The sequence below is a fragment of the Erithacus rubecula genome, assembly GCF_903797595.1.
Source record: "Erithacus rubecula genome assembly, chromosome: 31".
NCBI classification, from domain to species: Eukaryota; Metazoa; Chordata; class Aves; order Passeriformes; family Muscicapidae; genus Erithacus; species Erithacus rubecula.
The window spans coordinates 836,114-849,436 of record NC_136682.1 but is presented as its reverse complement, the minus strand read 5'-3'; the positions used below and the strand labels follow the sequence as shown (position 1 = coordinate 849,436).

At 48.5% G+C, this 13,323-nt stretch overlaps 1 protein-coding gene across 1 annotated transcript in view; it reads left to right on the top strand.

The window, feature by feature from the left end:
* The window catches only part of ANKRD52 (ankyrin repeat domain 52), a 41,659-nt gene that overhangs the window by 23,830 nt on the left and 4,506 nt on the right, over positions 1-13,323 (top strand). Inside the window, 9 exon segments of the mRNA XM_079329139.1 lie at positions 43-114; positions 2,004-2,183; positions 2,189-2,204; positions 3,518-3,605; positions 6,411-6,528; positions 8,216-8,435; positions 10,429-10,516; positions 12,085-12,168; positions 12,250-12,395. Of these exon segments, the coding sequence (XP_079185265.1) occupies positions 43-114; positions 2,004-2,183; positions 2,189-2,204; positions 3,518-3,605; positions 6,411-6,528; positions 8,216-8,435; positions 10,429-10,516; positions 12,085-12,168; positions 12,250-12,395 (1,012 nt within the window).

The window sequence follows — 13,323 nt, the reverse complement described above, 5'->3', positions numbered from 1 at the left end:
GGGGTTGGGATTTTGGCTGGATTTGTGCTGTTTCCCTTGCAGCTGCTGGAAATGTCATTTAACTGCCTGGAGGACGTGGAAAGCACCGTCCCAGTCAGCCCTTTGCACTTAGCTGTGAGTTCCTGCAGGTCCTGGAAGGGTTCCCAAAGTGTCCTGGCAAGGTCCTGGAAGGGTTCTGGGGTGTCCTGGCTTCCTGCAGGTCTTGGAAGGTTTCTAGGGAAGTCCTGGGTGGAGAGTTTTTGGGATGTTCTGGGCTCCTGATGGGTCCTGGAAAGGTTCTGGGATGTTCTGGGAGGGTCCTGGAAGGGTTTTGGGGTTTTCTGGGTCCTGGGATGGTCCTTGAGTGTTGGTGTCCTGGGTTCCTGCAGGTCCTGGAAGGACACTTTGGGTACCTGGGGGACACTTTGGATACCTGAGGGACACTTCAGGCACTTCTGGGGTGCCCTGAGGGACACTTTGGTACCTGGTGACCATTTCTGGTCACCTGGGGACACGTTGGACACCTGGTGACCATTTCAGGTCACCTTGAGGCCCCTGGGAAAGAGGGACAATTCTCCCAGAAAAGAGGGAAAATCCTCCCAGAAAAGAGGGAAAATCCTCCCAGGAAAACAGGAAAATATTCCCAGGAAAAGCAGGAAAATTCCCCAGAAAAGAGGGAAAATTCCACCCATGAAAGTGGAAAAATATTACACAAAAAAGAGGGAAAATTCCCCAGGAAAGTGGGAAAATACTCACAGGGAAACAGGGAAAATCCTCCCCAGGAAAGTGGGAAAAATTCTTCCAGAAAAGAGGGAAAATCCTCCCAGGAAAACAGGAAAATATTCCCAGGAAAGAGGGAAAATATTCCTCAAAAAAGAGGGAAAATTCCCCCAAAAAGAGGGAAAATTCCCCAAAAAAGAGAGAAAATCTCCCAGAGAAGAGGGGAGATTTTGGGACCAGGATTTTTACCTCTGTCTGGATGAAGAAAATTGGGATTTCTGGACCAGCAACACCCACAGCCAGTTCAGGGACCATCACATCCCAAATTTTACCCACTTTCCCCACCTTGAGACCCTTGGGAAAGAGGGAAAATCCTCCCAGGAAAAGAGGAAAATATTCCCAGGAAAAGCAGGAAAATTCCCCAGAAAAGAGGGAAAATTCCATCCAGGAAAGAGGAAAAATATTACTCAAAAAAGATGAAAAATTCCCCAAGAAAGTGGGAAAATACTCACAGGGAAACAGGGAAAATCCTCCCCAGGAAAGTGGGAAAAATTCTCCCAGAAAAGAGGGAAAATCCTCCCAGGAAAACAGGAATTATTCTGCAAAAAAGCAGGAAAATTCCCCAGAAAAGAGGGAAAATTCCCCAAAAAGAGAGAAAATCTCCCAGAGAAGAGAGAAATTTTGAAATCAGGATTTTTACCTCTGTCTGGATCAAGAAAATTGGGATTTCTGGACCAGCAACACCCACACCCACCTCAGGGACCATCACATCCCAAATTTTACCCACTTTCCCCACCTTGAGACCCTTGGGAAAGAGGGAAAATCCTCCCAGGAAAAGAGGAAAATATTCCCAGGAAAAGCAGGAAAATTCCCCAGAAAAGAGGGAAAATTCCATCCAGGAAAAAGGAAAAAAATATTACTCAAAAAAGACGAAAAATTCCCCAAGAAAGTGGGAAAATACTCACAGGGAAACAGGGAAAATCCTCCCCAGGAAAGTGGGAAAAATTCTTCCAGAAAAGAGGGAAAATCCTCCCAGGAAAACAGGAAATTATTCTGCAAAAAAGCAGGAAAATTCCCCAGAAAAGAGGGAAAATTCCCCAAAAAAGAGAGAAAATCTCCCAGAGAAGAGAGAAATTTTGAAATCAGGATTTTTACCTCTGTCTGGATCAAGAAAATTGGGATTTCTGGACCAGCAACACCCACACCCACCTCAGGGACCATCACATCCCAAATTTTCCCCACTTGCCCACCCCTCCACCTCCCTTGGGGACACCTCTCACCCCCCCTCCCTCCCCGTGTCCCAGGCCTACAATGGTCACTGTGAAGCCCTCAAGGCTCTGGCTGAGACGCTGGTGAACCTGGACGTGCGGGACCACAAGGGCCGCACCGCGCTCTACCTGGCCACCGAGCGCGGCTCCAGCGACTGCGTGCAGGTGCTCACCAGCCACGGCGCCTCCGCCCTGGTCAAGGAGAGGAAGAGGAAATGGAGCCTCTCCACGCTGCAGGTCAGCCCAGGCTGCGGGATTCGGCACGTCTGGGTGTGGGGGTTGGGGGTTTGTGATTTTTGGTTCTTTGTCTCGTTCCTTTGTCTCATCGTTTTTGTATTTCTTTGCTCATCTGTTTTTCTCAATCTTCTTTTCTTTGTTCTTCTTTCGTTCATCCCTTTTTTCCTTCTCTCTCTTTTTCCCCATCCCTCTTTTCTTCATCCCTTTGCCTCCATCCCTATTTGCCTTGTCCCTTTTTCCTCATCTCTCTTTCCTCATCCCTTGTCCACATTTTCCTCAACATCTTGTCTTCCTTCATCTCTCTCTTTCCTGCATTTCTCACTTTTTTCCTTATTTTCTCTTTTTGCTCACCCGCTTTTCCTTAATCTCTTTTTCCTCATCCCTTGTCCACATTTTCCTCATCCCTTTTTTCCTCATCTCTCTTTCCTCACCCCTTTTCCTCATCTCTTTTTTCCTCATCTCTCTTTTCTCACCCCTTTTCCTCATCTCTTTTTTCCTCATCCCTTGTCCACATTTTCCTCAACACTTTCTTCCTCATCCCTCTTTTCTCATCCCGTTTTTCCTTATCCCTCTTTTCCTTGTTTCTTTTTTCTCATCCCTCTTCCTCATTTATTTTCCTTCTCCCTCTTCTCCTCATCCCTCTTTTCCTTGTTTCTTTTTTCTCATCCCTCTTCCTCATTTATTTTCCTTCCCTGTCTTTTCCTCATCCCTCTTTGCCTCCTCCCTCTTTTCTCAACCCTTTTTTCCTTGTCCCTCTTCTCCTCATCCCTTTTTCCTCATCCCTATTTTCTCATCCCTCTTTTCCCCATCTCTTTTTTCTTCATCTCTTTTTCTCATCCCTTTTCTTCATCATCACTTTTCTTCATCCCTTTTCCTCATCCCTCTTTTCCTCCTCTCTCTTTTCTTCCTCCCTGTTTGCCTCATCCCTCTTTTTCTCATCTCTATTTTCTCATCCCTCTTTCCTCTTCCCTATTTCCTCATCCTTTTCCTTGCTCCTTTTTCTCATCCCTCTCTTCCTCCTCCCTTTTTCTCATCTTTTCCTCCTCCCATTTTTCCTCCTCCCTTTTTCTCATCTTTTCCTCCTCCCATTTTTCCTCCTCCCATTTTTCCTCCTCCCTTTCTCTCATCTTTTCCTCCTCCCATTTTTCCTCTTCTCCTTTTTCTCATCTTTTCCTCCTCCCATTTTCCTCTTCCCTTTTTTCTCATCTTTCCTCCTCCCATTTTTCCTCCTCCCTTTCTCATCTTTTCCTCCTCCCATTTTTCCTCCTCCCTTTTTCTCATCCCTTTTTTCCCATCCCTGTCCCTGTTCCCAGCTGCCAACGGGAACACGGATTCCCTGCACCTCCTGATCGACAGCGGGGAGCGCGCGGACATCACCGACGTCATGGACATCCACGGCCAGTGAGTGTCCCCTCAGTGTCCCCTCAGTGTCCCTGGGTGTCCCCTCAGTGTTCCCTCAGTGTCCCTCAGTGTCCCTGGGTGTCCCCTCAATGTCCCCTCAGTGTCCCCTCAGTGTCTCTGGGTGTCCCCTCAGTGTCCCCTCAGTGTCCCCTCGTGTCCCCTCAGTGTCCCCTCAGTGTCCCCTCAATGTCCCCTCAGTGTCCCCTCAGTGTCCCTGGGTGTCCCCTCAGTGTTCCCTCAGTGTCCCTCAGTGTCCCTGGGTGTCCCCTCAATGTCCCCTCAGTGTCCCCTCAGTGTCCCTGGGTGTCCCCTCAGTGTCCCCTCAGTGTCCCTCAGTGTCCCCTCATGTCCCCTCAGTGTCCCTCAGTGTCCCTCAGTGTCCCAGTGTCCCCTCAGTGTTCCCTCAGTGTCCCTCAGTGTCCCTGGGTGTCCCCTCAATGTCCCCTCAGTGTCCCTCAGTGTCTCTGGGTGTCCCCTCAGTGTCCCCTGGGTGTCCCCTCAATGTCCCCTCAGTGTCCCTCAGTGTCTCTGGGTGTCCCCTCAGTGTCCCCTCATGTCCCCTCAGTGTCCCTCAGTGTCCCGGTGTCCCCTCAGTGTCCCCTCAGTGTCCCCTCAGTGTCCCTGGGTGTCCCCTCAGTGTCTCTGGGTGTCCCCTCAGTGTCCCTCAGTGTCCCCTCATGTCCCCTCAGCGTCCCCTCAGTGTCCCTAGGTGTCCCCTCAGTGTCCCCTCAGTGTCTCTGGGTGTCCCCTCATGTCCCCTCAGTGTCCCCTCAGTGTCCCTGGGTGTCCCCTCAGTGTCTCTGGGTGTCCCCTCATGTCCCCTCAGTGTCCCCTCAGTGTCCCTGGGTGTCCCCTCAGCGTCCCCTCAGTGTCCCTCAATTTCCTCAGGGCCACCATTCCTGATTTTCCCACACCCCCATTCCCAGTTTTCCCGCACCACCATTAATTTCACACACACCGTTCACAATTTTCCCTCACAATTTTCCCTCACTCCAATCTCAATTATCCCTCAACCCCATTCCAAATTATTCCTCACACCATTCCCAATTTTCCCTCACAATTTTCCATCATCCCGTTTCCCTCACACAATTCCCCATTTTCCCTCACAACTTCCCCTCACACAATTCCCATTTTTCCCTCACAATTTTCCCTCACACAATTCTCGATTTTCCCTCACACCATTCCCAATTTTCCCCTCACACCATTCCCACTTTTTCCTCATAATTTTCCCTCACACAATTCCCAATTTTTCCTCACACCATTCCAAATTTTCCCTCACAATTTTGCCTCACACCATTCCCCATTTTCCCTCACACCATTCCCAATTTTCCCTCACAATTTTCCCTCACCCCATTCCCACCTTTCCCTCACACAATTCCCAGTTTTCCCTCACCCCGTTCCCAATTTTCCCTCACATAATTCCCGATTTTCGCTCACAATTTTCCCTCATGCAATTCCCGATTTTCCCTCATAATTTTCCCTGGCAATTTTCCCTCACACAATTCCCGATTTTCCCTCACAACTTCCCCTCACACAATTCCCAATTTTCCCTCACTATTTTCCCCTCACACCATTCCCGATTTTCCCTCACAATTTTCCCTCATGTAATTCCCAATTTTCCCTCACAACTTCCCCTCACCCCATTCCCTATTTTCCCTCACCCCATTCCCCATTTTCCCTCACACCATTCCCAATTTCCCCTCACAATTTCCCCTCACACCATTTCCAATTTCCCCTCACAACTTCCCCTCACACCATTCCCGATTTTCCCTCACAATTTTCCCTCATGTAATTCCCAATTTTCCCTCACAACTTTTCCTCACCCCATTCCCACCATTTCCCCCTCACCATTCCCAATTTTCCCTCACAATTTCCCCTCACACCATTCCCGATTTTCTCTCCCACCATTCCCAATTTTCCCTCTCAACTTCCCCTCACCCCCATTCCCTATTTTTCCCTCATCCCACTCCCAATTTCCCCCTCACCATTCCCGATTTTCCCTCACAATTTTCCCTCACACCATTCCCCATTTTCCCTCCCACCATTCCTGATTTTCCCTCACAACTTCCCCTCACACCATTCCCAATTCCCCCTCACAATTTCCCCTCACACCTTCCCAATTTTCCCTCACAATTTCCCCTCACACCGTTCCCGATTTTCTCTCCCACCATTCCCAATTTTCCCTCTCAACTTCCCCTCACCCCCATTCCCTATTTTTCCCTCACCCCACTCCCAATTTCCCCCTCACCATTCCCGATTTTCCCTCACAATTTTCCCTCACACCATTCCCCATTTTCCCTCACACCATTCCCGATTTTCCCTCCCAACTTCCCCTCACACCATTCCCAATTTCCCCTCCTAACTTCCCCTCACACCATTCCCAATTTTCCCTCACAATTTCCCCTCACACCATTCCCACCTTTCCCTCCCACCATTCCCGATTTTCCCTCACAACTTCCCCTCACACCATTTCCAATTTTCCCTCACAACTTCCCCTCACACCATTCCCAATTCCCCCTCACAATTTCCCCTCATGTAATTCCCAATTTTCCCTCACAATTTTCCCTCATGTAATTCCCAATTTTCCCTCACAACTTTTCCTCACCCCATTCCCACCATTTCCCCCTCACCATTCCCAATTTTCCCTTACAACTTCCCCTCACACCATTTCCAATTTCCCCTCACAACTTCCCCTCCCACCATTCCTGATTTCCCCTCACAACTTCCCCTCACCCCATTCCCTATTTTTCCCTCACCCCACTCCCAATTTCCCCCTCACCATTCCCGGATTTCCTCACTCACCAGGACCCCGCTGATGCTGGCCATCATGAACGGCCACGTGGACTGCGTCCATCTGCTGCTGGACAAGGGATCCACGGCCGACGCCGCCGACAAGAGGGGCCGGACGGCGCTGCACCGCGGGGTGAGGGCAGAGAGGGCTGAAAGGGGAAAATGGAAAGGGATAAAACTCTGCAATGGGCTCAGTGGGGTGAGGGTTTATGGAAAGAGTGGTAAAATATTGGAGGTGTCTGGTTGTGGTGAGGGTTTGCGGAAAAAAAAAATTCTGGGGGTCTGGGGATTGTGGGGTTCTGGGAATTCTGTGAAATTTGGGATTCTGTGATTTTTGTGAATTCTGGGTTTCTGTGATTTCTGTGAAATTTGGGAATTGTGGCATTTTGAAATTCTGGGAATTCTGTGATTCTGGGAATCCTGTGAATTCTGTGAAGTTTGGGATTCTGTGAATTCTGGGATTCTGTGAATTCTGTCAAATTTGGGATTCTGGGAATTCTGGGATTCTGGGAATTCTGGCATTTTGAAATTTGGGATTCTGTGATTTTTGTGAATTCTGGGTTTCTGTGATTTCTGTGAAATTTGGGATTCTGGGATTCTGAAATTCTGGGAATTCTGTGATTCTGGGAATCCTGTGAATTCTGTGAAATTTGGGATTCTGGGAATTCTGGCATTTTGAAATTCTGGGTTTCTGTGATTTTTGTGAATTCTGGGATTCTGTGAATTCTGGGATTCTGAAATTCTGGGATTCTGTGAATTCTGTGATTTTTGTGAATTCTGTCAAATTTGGGATTCTGGGAATTCTGAGATTCTGGGAATTCTGGCATTTTGAAATTCTGGGATTCTGTGATTTTTGTGAATTCTGTGAAATTTGGGATTCTGGGAATTCTGGCATTTTGAAATTCTGGGATTCTGTGATTTTTGTGAATTCTGGGATTCTGTGATTTTTGTGAATTCTGTCAAATTTGGGATTCTGGGAATTCTGGCATTTTGAAATTCTGGGATTCTGTGATTTTTGTGAATTCTGGGATTCTGTGATTTTTGTGAATTCTGTGAAATTTGGGATTCTGGGAATTCTGGCATTTTGAAATTCTGGGATTCTGTGATTTTTGTGAATTCTGTCAAATTTGGGATTCTGTGAATTTTGTGAAATTCGGGATTCTGGGAATTCTGTGAAATTTGGGATTCTGGGAATTCTGGGATTCTGGGAATTCTGTGAAATTTGGGATTCTGAAATTCTGGGAATCCTGGGATTCTGTGAATCCTGTGAATTCTGTCAAATTTGGGATTCTGGGGGATTCTGGGAATTCTGGGATTCTGTGAATTCTATGAAATTTGGGATTCTGGGAATTCTGGGATTCTGTGAATTCTGTCAAATTTGAGATTCCGGGAATTCTGGGATTCTGTGAATTCTGTGAAATTTGGGATTCTGGGGATTCTGGGAATTCTGGCATTTTGAAATTCTGGGATTCTGTGATTTTTGTGAATTCTGGGGTTTTGTGAATTCTGGGATTCTGTGAATTCTGGGATTCTGTGAATCCTGTGAATTCTGTCAAATTTGGGATTCTGGGAATTCTGGGATTCTGTGAATCCTCTGAATCCTGTCAAATTTAGGATTCTGTGAATTCTGGCATTCTGAAATTCTGGCATCCTGCGGTTTTTGTGAATTCTGTGATTTCTGTGAAACTTGGTATTCTGTGAATTCTGGGATTTCTGCGATTTCTCTTTGGGGTTTCCTCATGCCCCGAACCCACACACAACGATACAATATCACAATATAATATCACGATTTTATATTTTCTCACCCCCAATGCCCTCAGGCCGTGACAGGCTGCGAGGACTGCCTGGCTGCTCTGCTGGACCACGATGCCTTCGTCCTGTGCCGCGATTTCAAGGGCCGGACCCCGATCCACTTCGCCTCGGCCTGCGGCCACCTGGAGGTGCTGAGGACCCTGCTGCAGGCAGCGCTGTCCACCGACCCCCTGGACGCCGTGGTGGACTACAGCGGCTACTCACCCATGCACTGGGCTTCTTACAGTGGTGAGGGGCTGGGCACAGGGTTGGTGGGCAGGGTTGATGGGCAGAGAGGGGTTGATGGGCAGGGAGTGATGGGCAGAGAGTGATGGACAAGGATTGATGGGCAGGGAGTGATGGGCAGGGATTGATGGACAAGGATTGATGGGCAGGGAGTGATGGACAGGATTGATGGGCAGGGATTGATGGGCAGAGAGGGGTTGGTGGGCAGGGTTGATGGGCAGAGAGGGGTTGGTGGGCAGGGAGTGATGGGCAGGGATTGATGGACAAGGATTGATGGGCAGGGAGTGATGGACAGGACTGATGGGCAGAGAGGGTTTGGTGGGCAGGGTTGATGGGCAGGGATTGATGGACAGGATTGATGGGCAGAGAGTGATGGACAGAGAGTGATGGACAGTATTTATGGGCAGGGATTGATGGGCAGAGAGTGATTGATGGGTAAGAATTGATGGACAGGGATTGATGGGCAGAGAGTGATGGACAGTATTGATGGGCAGGGATTGATGGGCAGAGAGTGATTGATGGGCAGGATTGATGGAGAGAGATTGATGGGCAGGGATTGATGGAGAGAGATTGATGGACAGGGATCGATGGACAGAGAGTGGTGGGCAGTATTTATGAGCAGGGATTGATGGGAAAGGATTGATGGGCAGAGAGTGATGGACAGGATTGATGGGCAGGGATTGATGGGCAGAGAGTGATTGGTGGGCAGGATTGATGGGCAGGGATTGATGGAGAGAGATTGATGGACAGGGATTGATGGGCAGAGAGGGGTTGGTGGGCAGGGAGTGATGGGCAGAGAGTGTTTCATGGGCAGAGATTTATGGACTGGGATTTATGGACAGGGATTGATGGACAGAGAGTGGTGGGCCGTATTTATGAGCAGGGATTGATGGGAAAGGATTGATGGACAGGCATTGATGGACCAGGATTGATGGGAAAGGATTGATGGAGAGAGATTGATGGGCAGGGATGGATGGACAGAGAGTGATTGATGGGCAGGGATTGATGGGCAGGGATTGATGGGCAGAGAGTGATTGATGGGCAGGGATTGATGGACAGGGATTGATGGGCAGGGATTGATGGACAGAGAGTGATTGATGGGCAGGGATTGATGGGCAGGGATTGATGGGCAGAGAGTGATGGACAGAGAGTGATTGATGGGCAGGGATTGATGGGCAGAGAGTGATTGATGGGCAGAGAGTGATTGATGGGCAGGGATTGATGGGCAGGGATTGATGGGCAGGGATTGATGGGCAGAGAGTGATTGATGGGCAGGGATTGATGGGCAGAGAGTGATTGATGGGCAGGGATTGATGGGCAGAGAGTGATTGATGGGCAGGGATTGATGGGCAGGGATTGATGGACAGAGAGTGATTGATGGGCAGGGATTGATGGGCAGAGAGTGATTGATGGGCAGGGATTGATGGGCAGACAGTGATGGGCAAGGATTGATGGAGAGAGATTGATGGACAGAGAGTGATTTATGGCCATGGATTTATGGACAGAGATTTATTGGCACAGATATATGGACTGAGATTTGTGGATTGAGATTTATGGACTGAGATTTTTTTAAAAATCACAAAAATCACCAAAAAAATCACCTAAAAATCTAAAAAATCACAAAAAAAATTTAAAAATCACGAAAATATGCACAAAAAATTCACAAACAAGTAATAGAATTTTTTTTAAATCACAGAAAAATCACCAAAAATCACTAAAAATCACTAAACAATCACCAAAAACATTTTTAAAAAGAGGATTAAAATGAGAAAGGAGCTGATGCAGAGCAACTTCCTGCAGGATTTGTGAGATGACTGGAAGGGGACATTAATAAATGTTGAATAATAAATATTAAATATTAAATAATACATATTAAATAATTAATATTAAATAATAAATCCAGCTCCCAGTGAGGAAATGGAGCCTTGGGTGATGTGGGAGGGATTTTTGGGATTCTGGGATTCAGGGATTTCTCTGCTGTCTCTTCTCTCCTCAGGGCACGAAGATTGTCTTGAATTGTTACTTGAACACAACCCGTTTGCATACCTTGAAGGAAACCCCTTTACTCCATTGCACTGTGCAGTGTAAGTGACAGCCCAGAATAATCAGGGTTGGAGCCCCTGACAGGGGAGTTTTACCCCAAAATAATTCAGGGTTGGAGCCCTTAAAAGGGATGTTTTACCCCAGAACAATTCAGGGTTGGAGGCCTTAAAAGGGATGTTTTACCCCAAAATAATTGAGTTTTGGAGCTCCTAAAAGGGATATTTTACCCCAAAATAATTCAGGTTTGGAGCCCCTAAAAAGGATGTTTTACCCCAGAATAATTCAGGATTGGAGCTCCTGACAGGGGAGTTTTACCCAAAATAATTCAGGGTTGCAGCCCCTAAAAGGGATATTTTACCCCAGAATAATTCAGGGTTGGAGTCCCTGGATAATTCAGGGCTGGAGCCCCTGGGATGTGCTGAAAGGGATGTTTTACCCCAAAATAATTCAGGTTTGGAGCCCCTAAAAGGGATGTTTTACCCCAAAATAATTCAGGTTTGGAGCCCCTAAAAGTGGTATTTTACCCCAAAATTATTCAGGGTTGGAGCCCCTGAAAGGGATATTTTACCCCAAAATCATTCAGGTTTGGAGCCCCTAAAAGGAATGTTTTATCCCAAAATAATTCAGGTTTGGAGCCCTTAAAAGGGATGTTTTACCCCAGAACAATTCAGGGTTGGAGGCCTTAAAAGGGATGTTTTACCCCAAAATAATTGAGTTTTGGAGCTCCTAAAAGGGATATTTTACCCCAAAATAATTCAGGTTTGGAGCCCCTAAAAAGGATGTTTTACCCCAGAATAATTCAGGATTGGAGCTCCTGACAGGGGAGTTTTACCCAAAATAATTCAGGGTTGCAGCCCCTAAAAGGGATGTTTTACCCCAAAATAATTCAGGGTTGGAGCCCCTAAAAGTGGTATTTTACCCCAAAATTATTCAGGTTTGGAGCTCCTAAAAGGAATTTTTTATCCCAAAAATAATTCAGGTTTGGAGCCCCTAAAAGTGGTATTTTACCCCAAAATAATTCAGGCTTGGAGCCCCTAAAAGTGGTATTTTACCCCAAAATAATTCAGGTTTGGAGTTCCTAAAAGGGATGTTTTACCCCAGAATAATTCAGGTTTGGAGCTCCTAAAATGGATGTTTTACCCCAAAAATAATTCAGGGTAGGAGACCCTGAGATGGGCTGAAAGGGATGTTTTACCCCAAAATAATTCAGTTTTGGAGTTCCTAAAAGGGATGTTTTACCCCAGAATAATTCAGGTTTGGAGTCCCTAAAATGGATGTTTTACCCCAAAAATAATTCAGGGTTGGAGCCCCTGGGATGTTCAGAAAAGTTTTTTTTACCCCAGAAATTCCTGGGAGCTCCTGGGATATGCAGAAAGGATTTTTTACCCCAGAAATTCCTGGGAGCTCCTGGGATATGCAGAAAGGATTTTTTACCCCAGAAATTCCTGGGAGCCCCTGGGATATACAGAAAGGATTTTTTACCCCAGAAATTCCTGGGAGCTCCTGGGATATGCAGAAAGGATTTTTTACCCCAGAAATTCCTGGGAGCTCCTGGGGATGTTGTTCTCCCATCCCTCCCCTCACTCCCCTCTGCTCCCTTTCCCCCCAGAATTAACAACCAGGACGGCACTGCTGAAATGCTGGTGGAAGCATTAGGTGCCAAGATTGTTAATAGCAGAGATGCCAAAGGAAGGTGAGTGTCCCCTCCCTGTCCCCTCCCTGGGCTCTGTCCCCTCCTCCTGCTGCTGCCTCTGACAGGATTTTGGCTCCCCAGGACCCCCCTTCACGCTGCTGCCTTCGCAGACAACGTCCATGGTTTACAGCTGCTCCTGCGCCACCAGGCCGAGGTGGACACGGCGGACAAGCTGGGCAGGACCCCCCTGATGGTGGCGTCAGAGAACGGGCACACGGCAGCAGTGGGTGGGTGGGGACACTCCTGTCACCCCTGTGTCACCCTGTGTCACCTCTGGGTCACCTCTGGGTCACCTCTGGGTCACCCCTGTGTCACCTCTGTGTCATCTTTGATGGTGGCGAGAGAACGGGCTCATGGTGGCAGTGGGTGGGTGGGGACACTCCTGTCACCCCTGTGTCACCCTGTGTCACCTCTGTGTCACCTCTGGGTCACCTCTGGGTCACCCCTGTGTCACCTCTGTGTCATCTCTGATGGTGGCGAGAGAACGGGCTTATGGTGGCAGTGGGTGGGTGGGGACCCTCCTGTCACCTGTGTCACCCTGTGTCATCCTGTGTCACCTCTGGGTCACCCCTGTGTCACCTCTGTGTCATCCCTGATGGTGGCATCAGAGAACGGGCACACGGCGGCAGTGGGTGGGTGGGGACACTCCTGTCACCTGTGTCACCCTGTGTCATCCTGTGTCACCTCTGGGTCACCCCTGTGTCACCTCTGTGTCATCTTTGATGGTGGCGTCAGAGAACGGACTCATGGTGGCAGTGGGTGGGTGGGGACACTCCTGTCACCCCTGTGTCACCCTGTGTCACCTCTGGGTCACCTCTGGGTCACCTCTGGGTCACCCCTGTGTCACCTCTGTGTCATCTCTGATGGTGGCGAGAGAACGGGCTCATGGTGGCAGTGGGTGGGTGGGGACCCTCCTGTCACCTGTGTCACCCTGTGTCATCCTGTGTCACCTCTGGGTCACCCCTGTGTCACCTCTGTGTCATCCCTGATGGTGGCATCAGAGAACGGGCACACGGCGGCAGTGGGTGGGTGGGAACACTCCTGTCACCTGTGTCACCCTGGGTCACCTCTGTGTCACCCCTGGGGCACCCCTGGGACAGCTCTGGAACACCTCTGTCACCTGTGTCACCCCTGATGGTGGCTTCAGAGAATGGG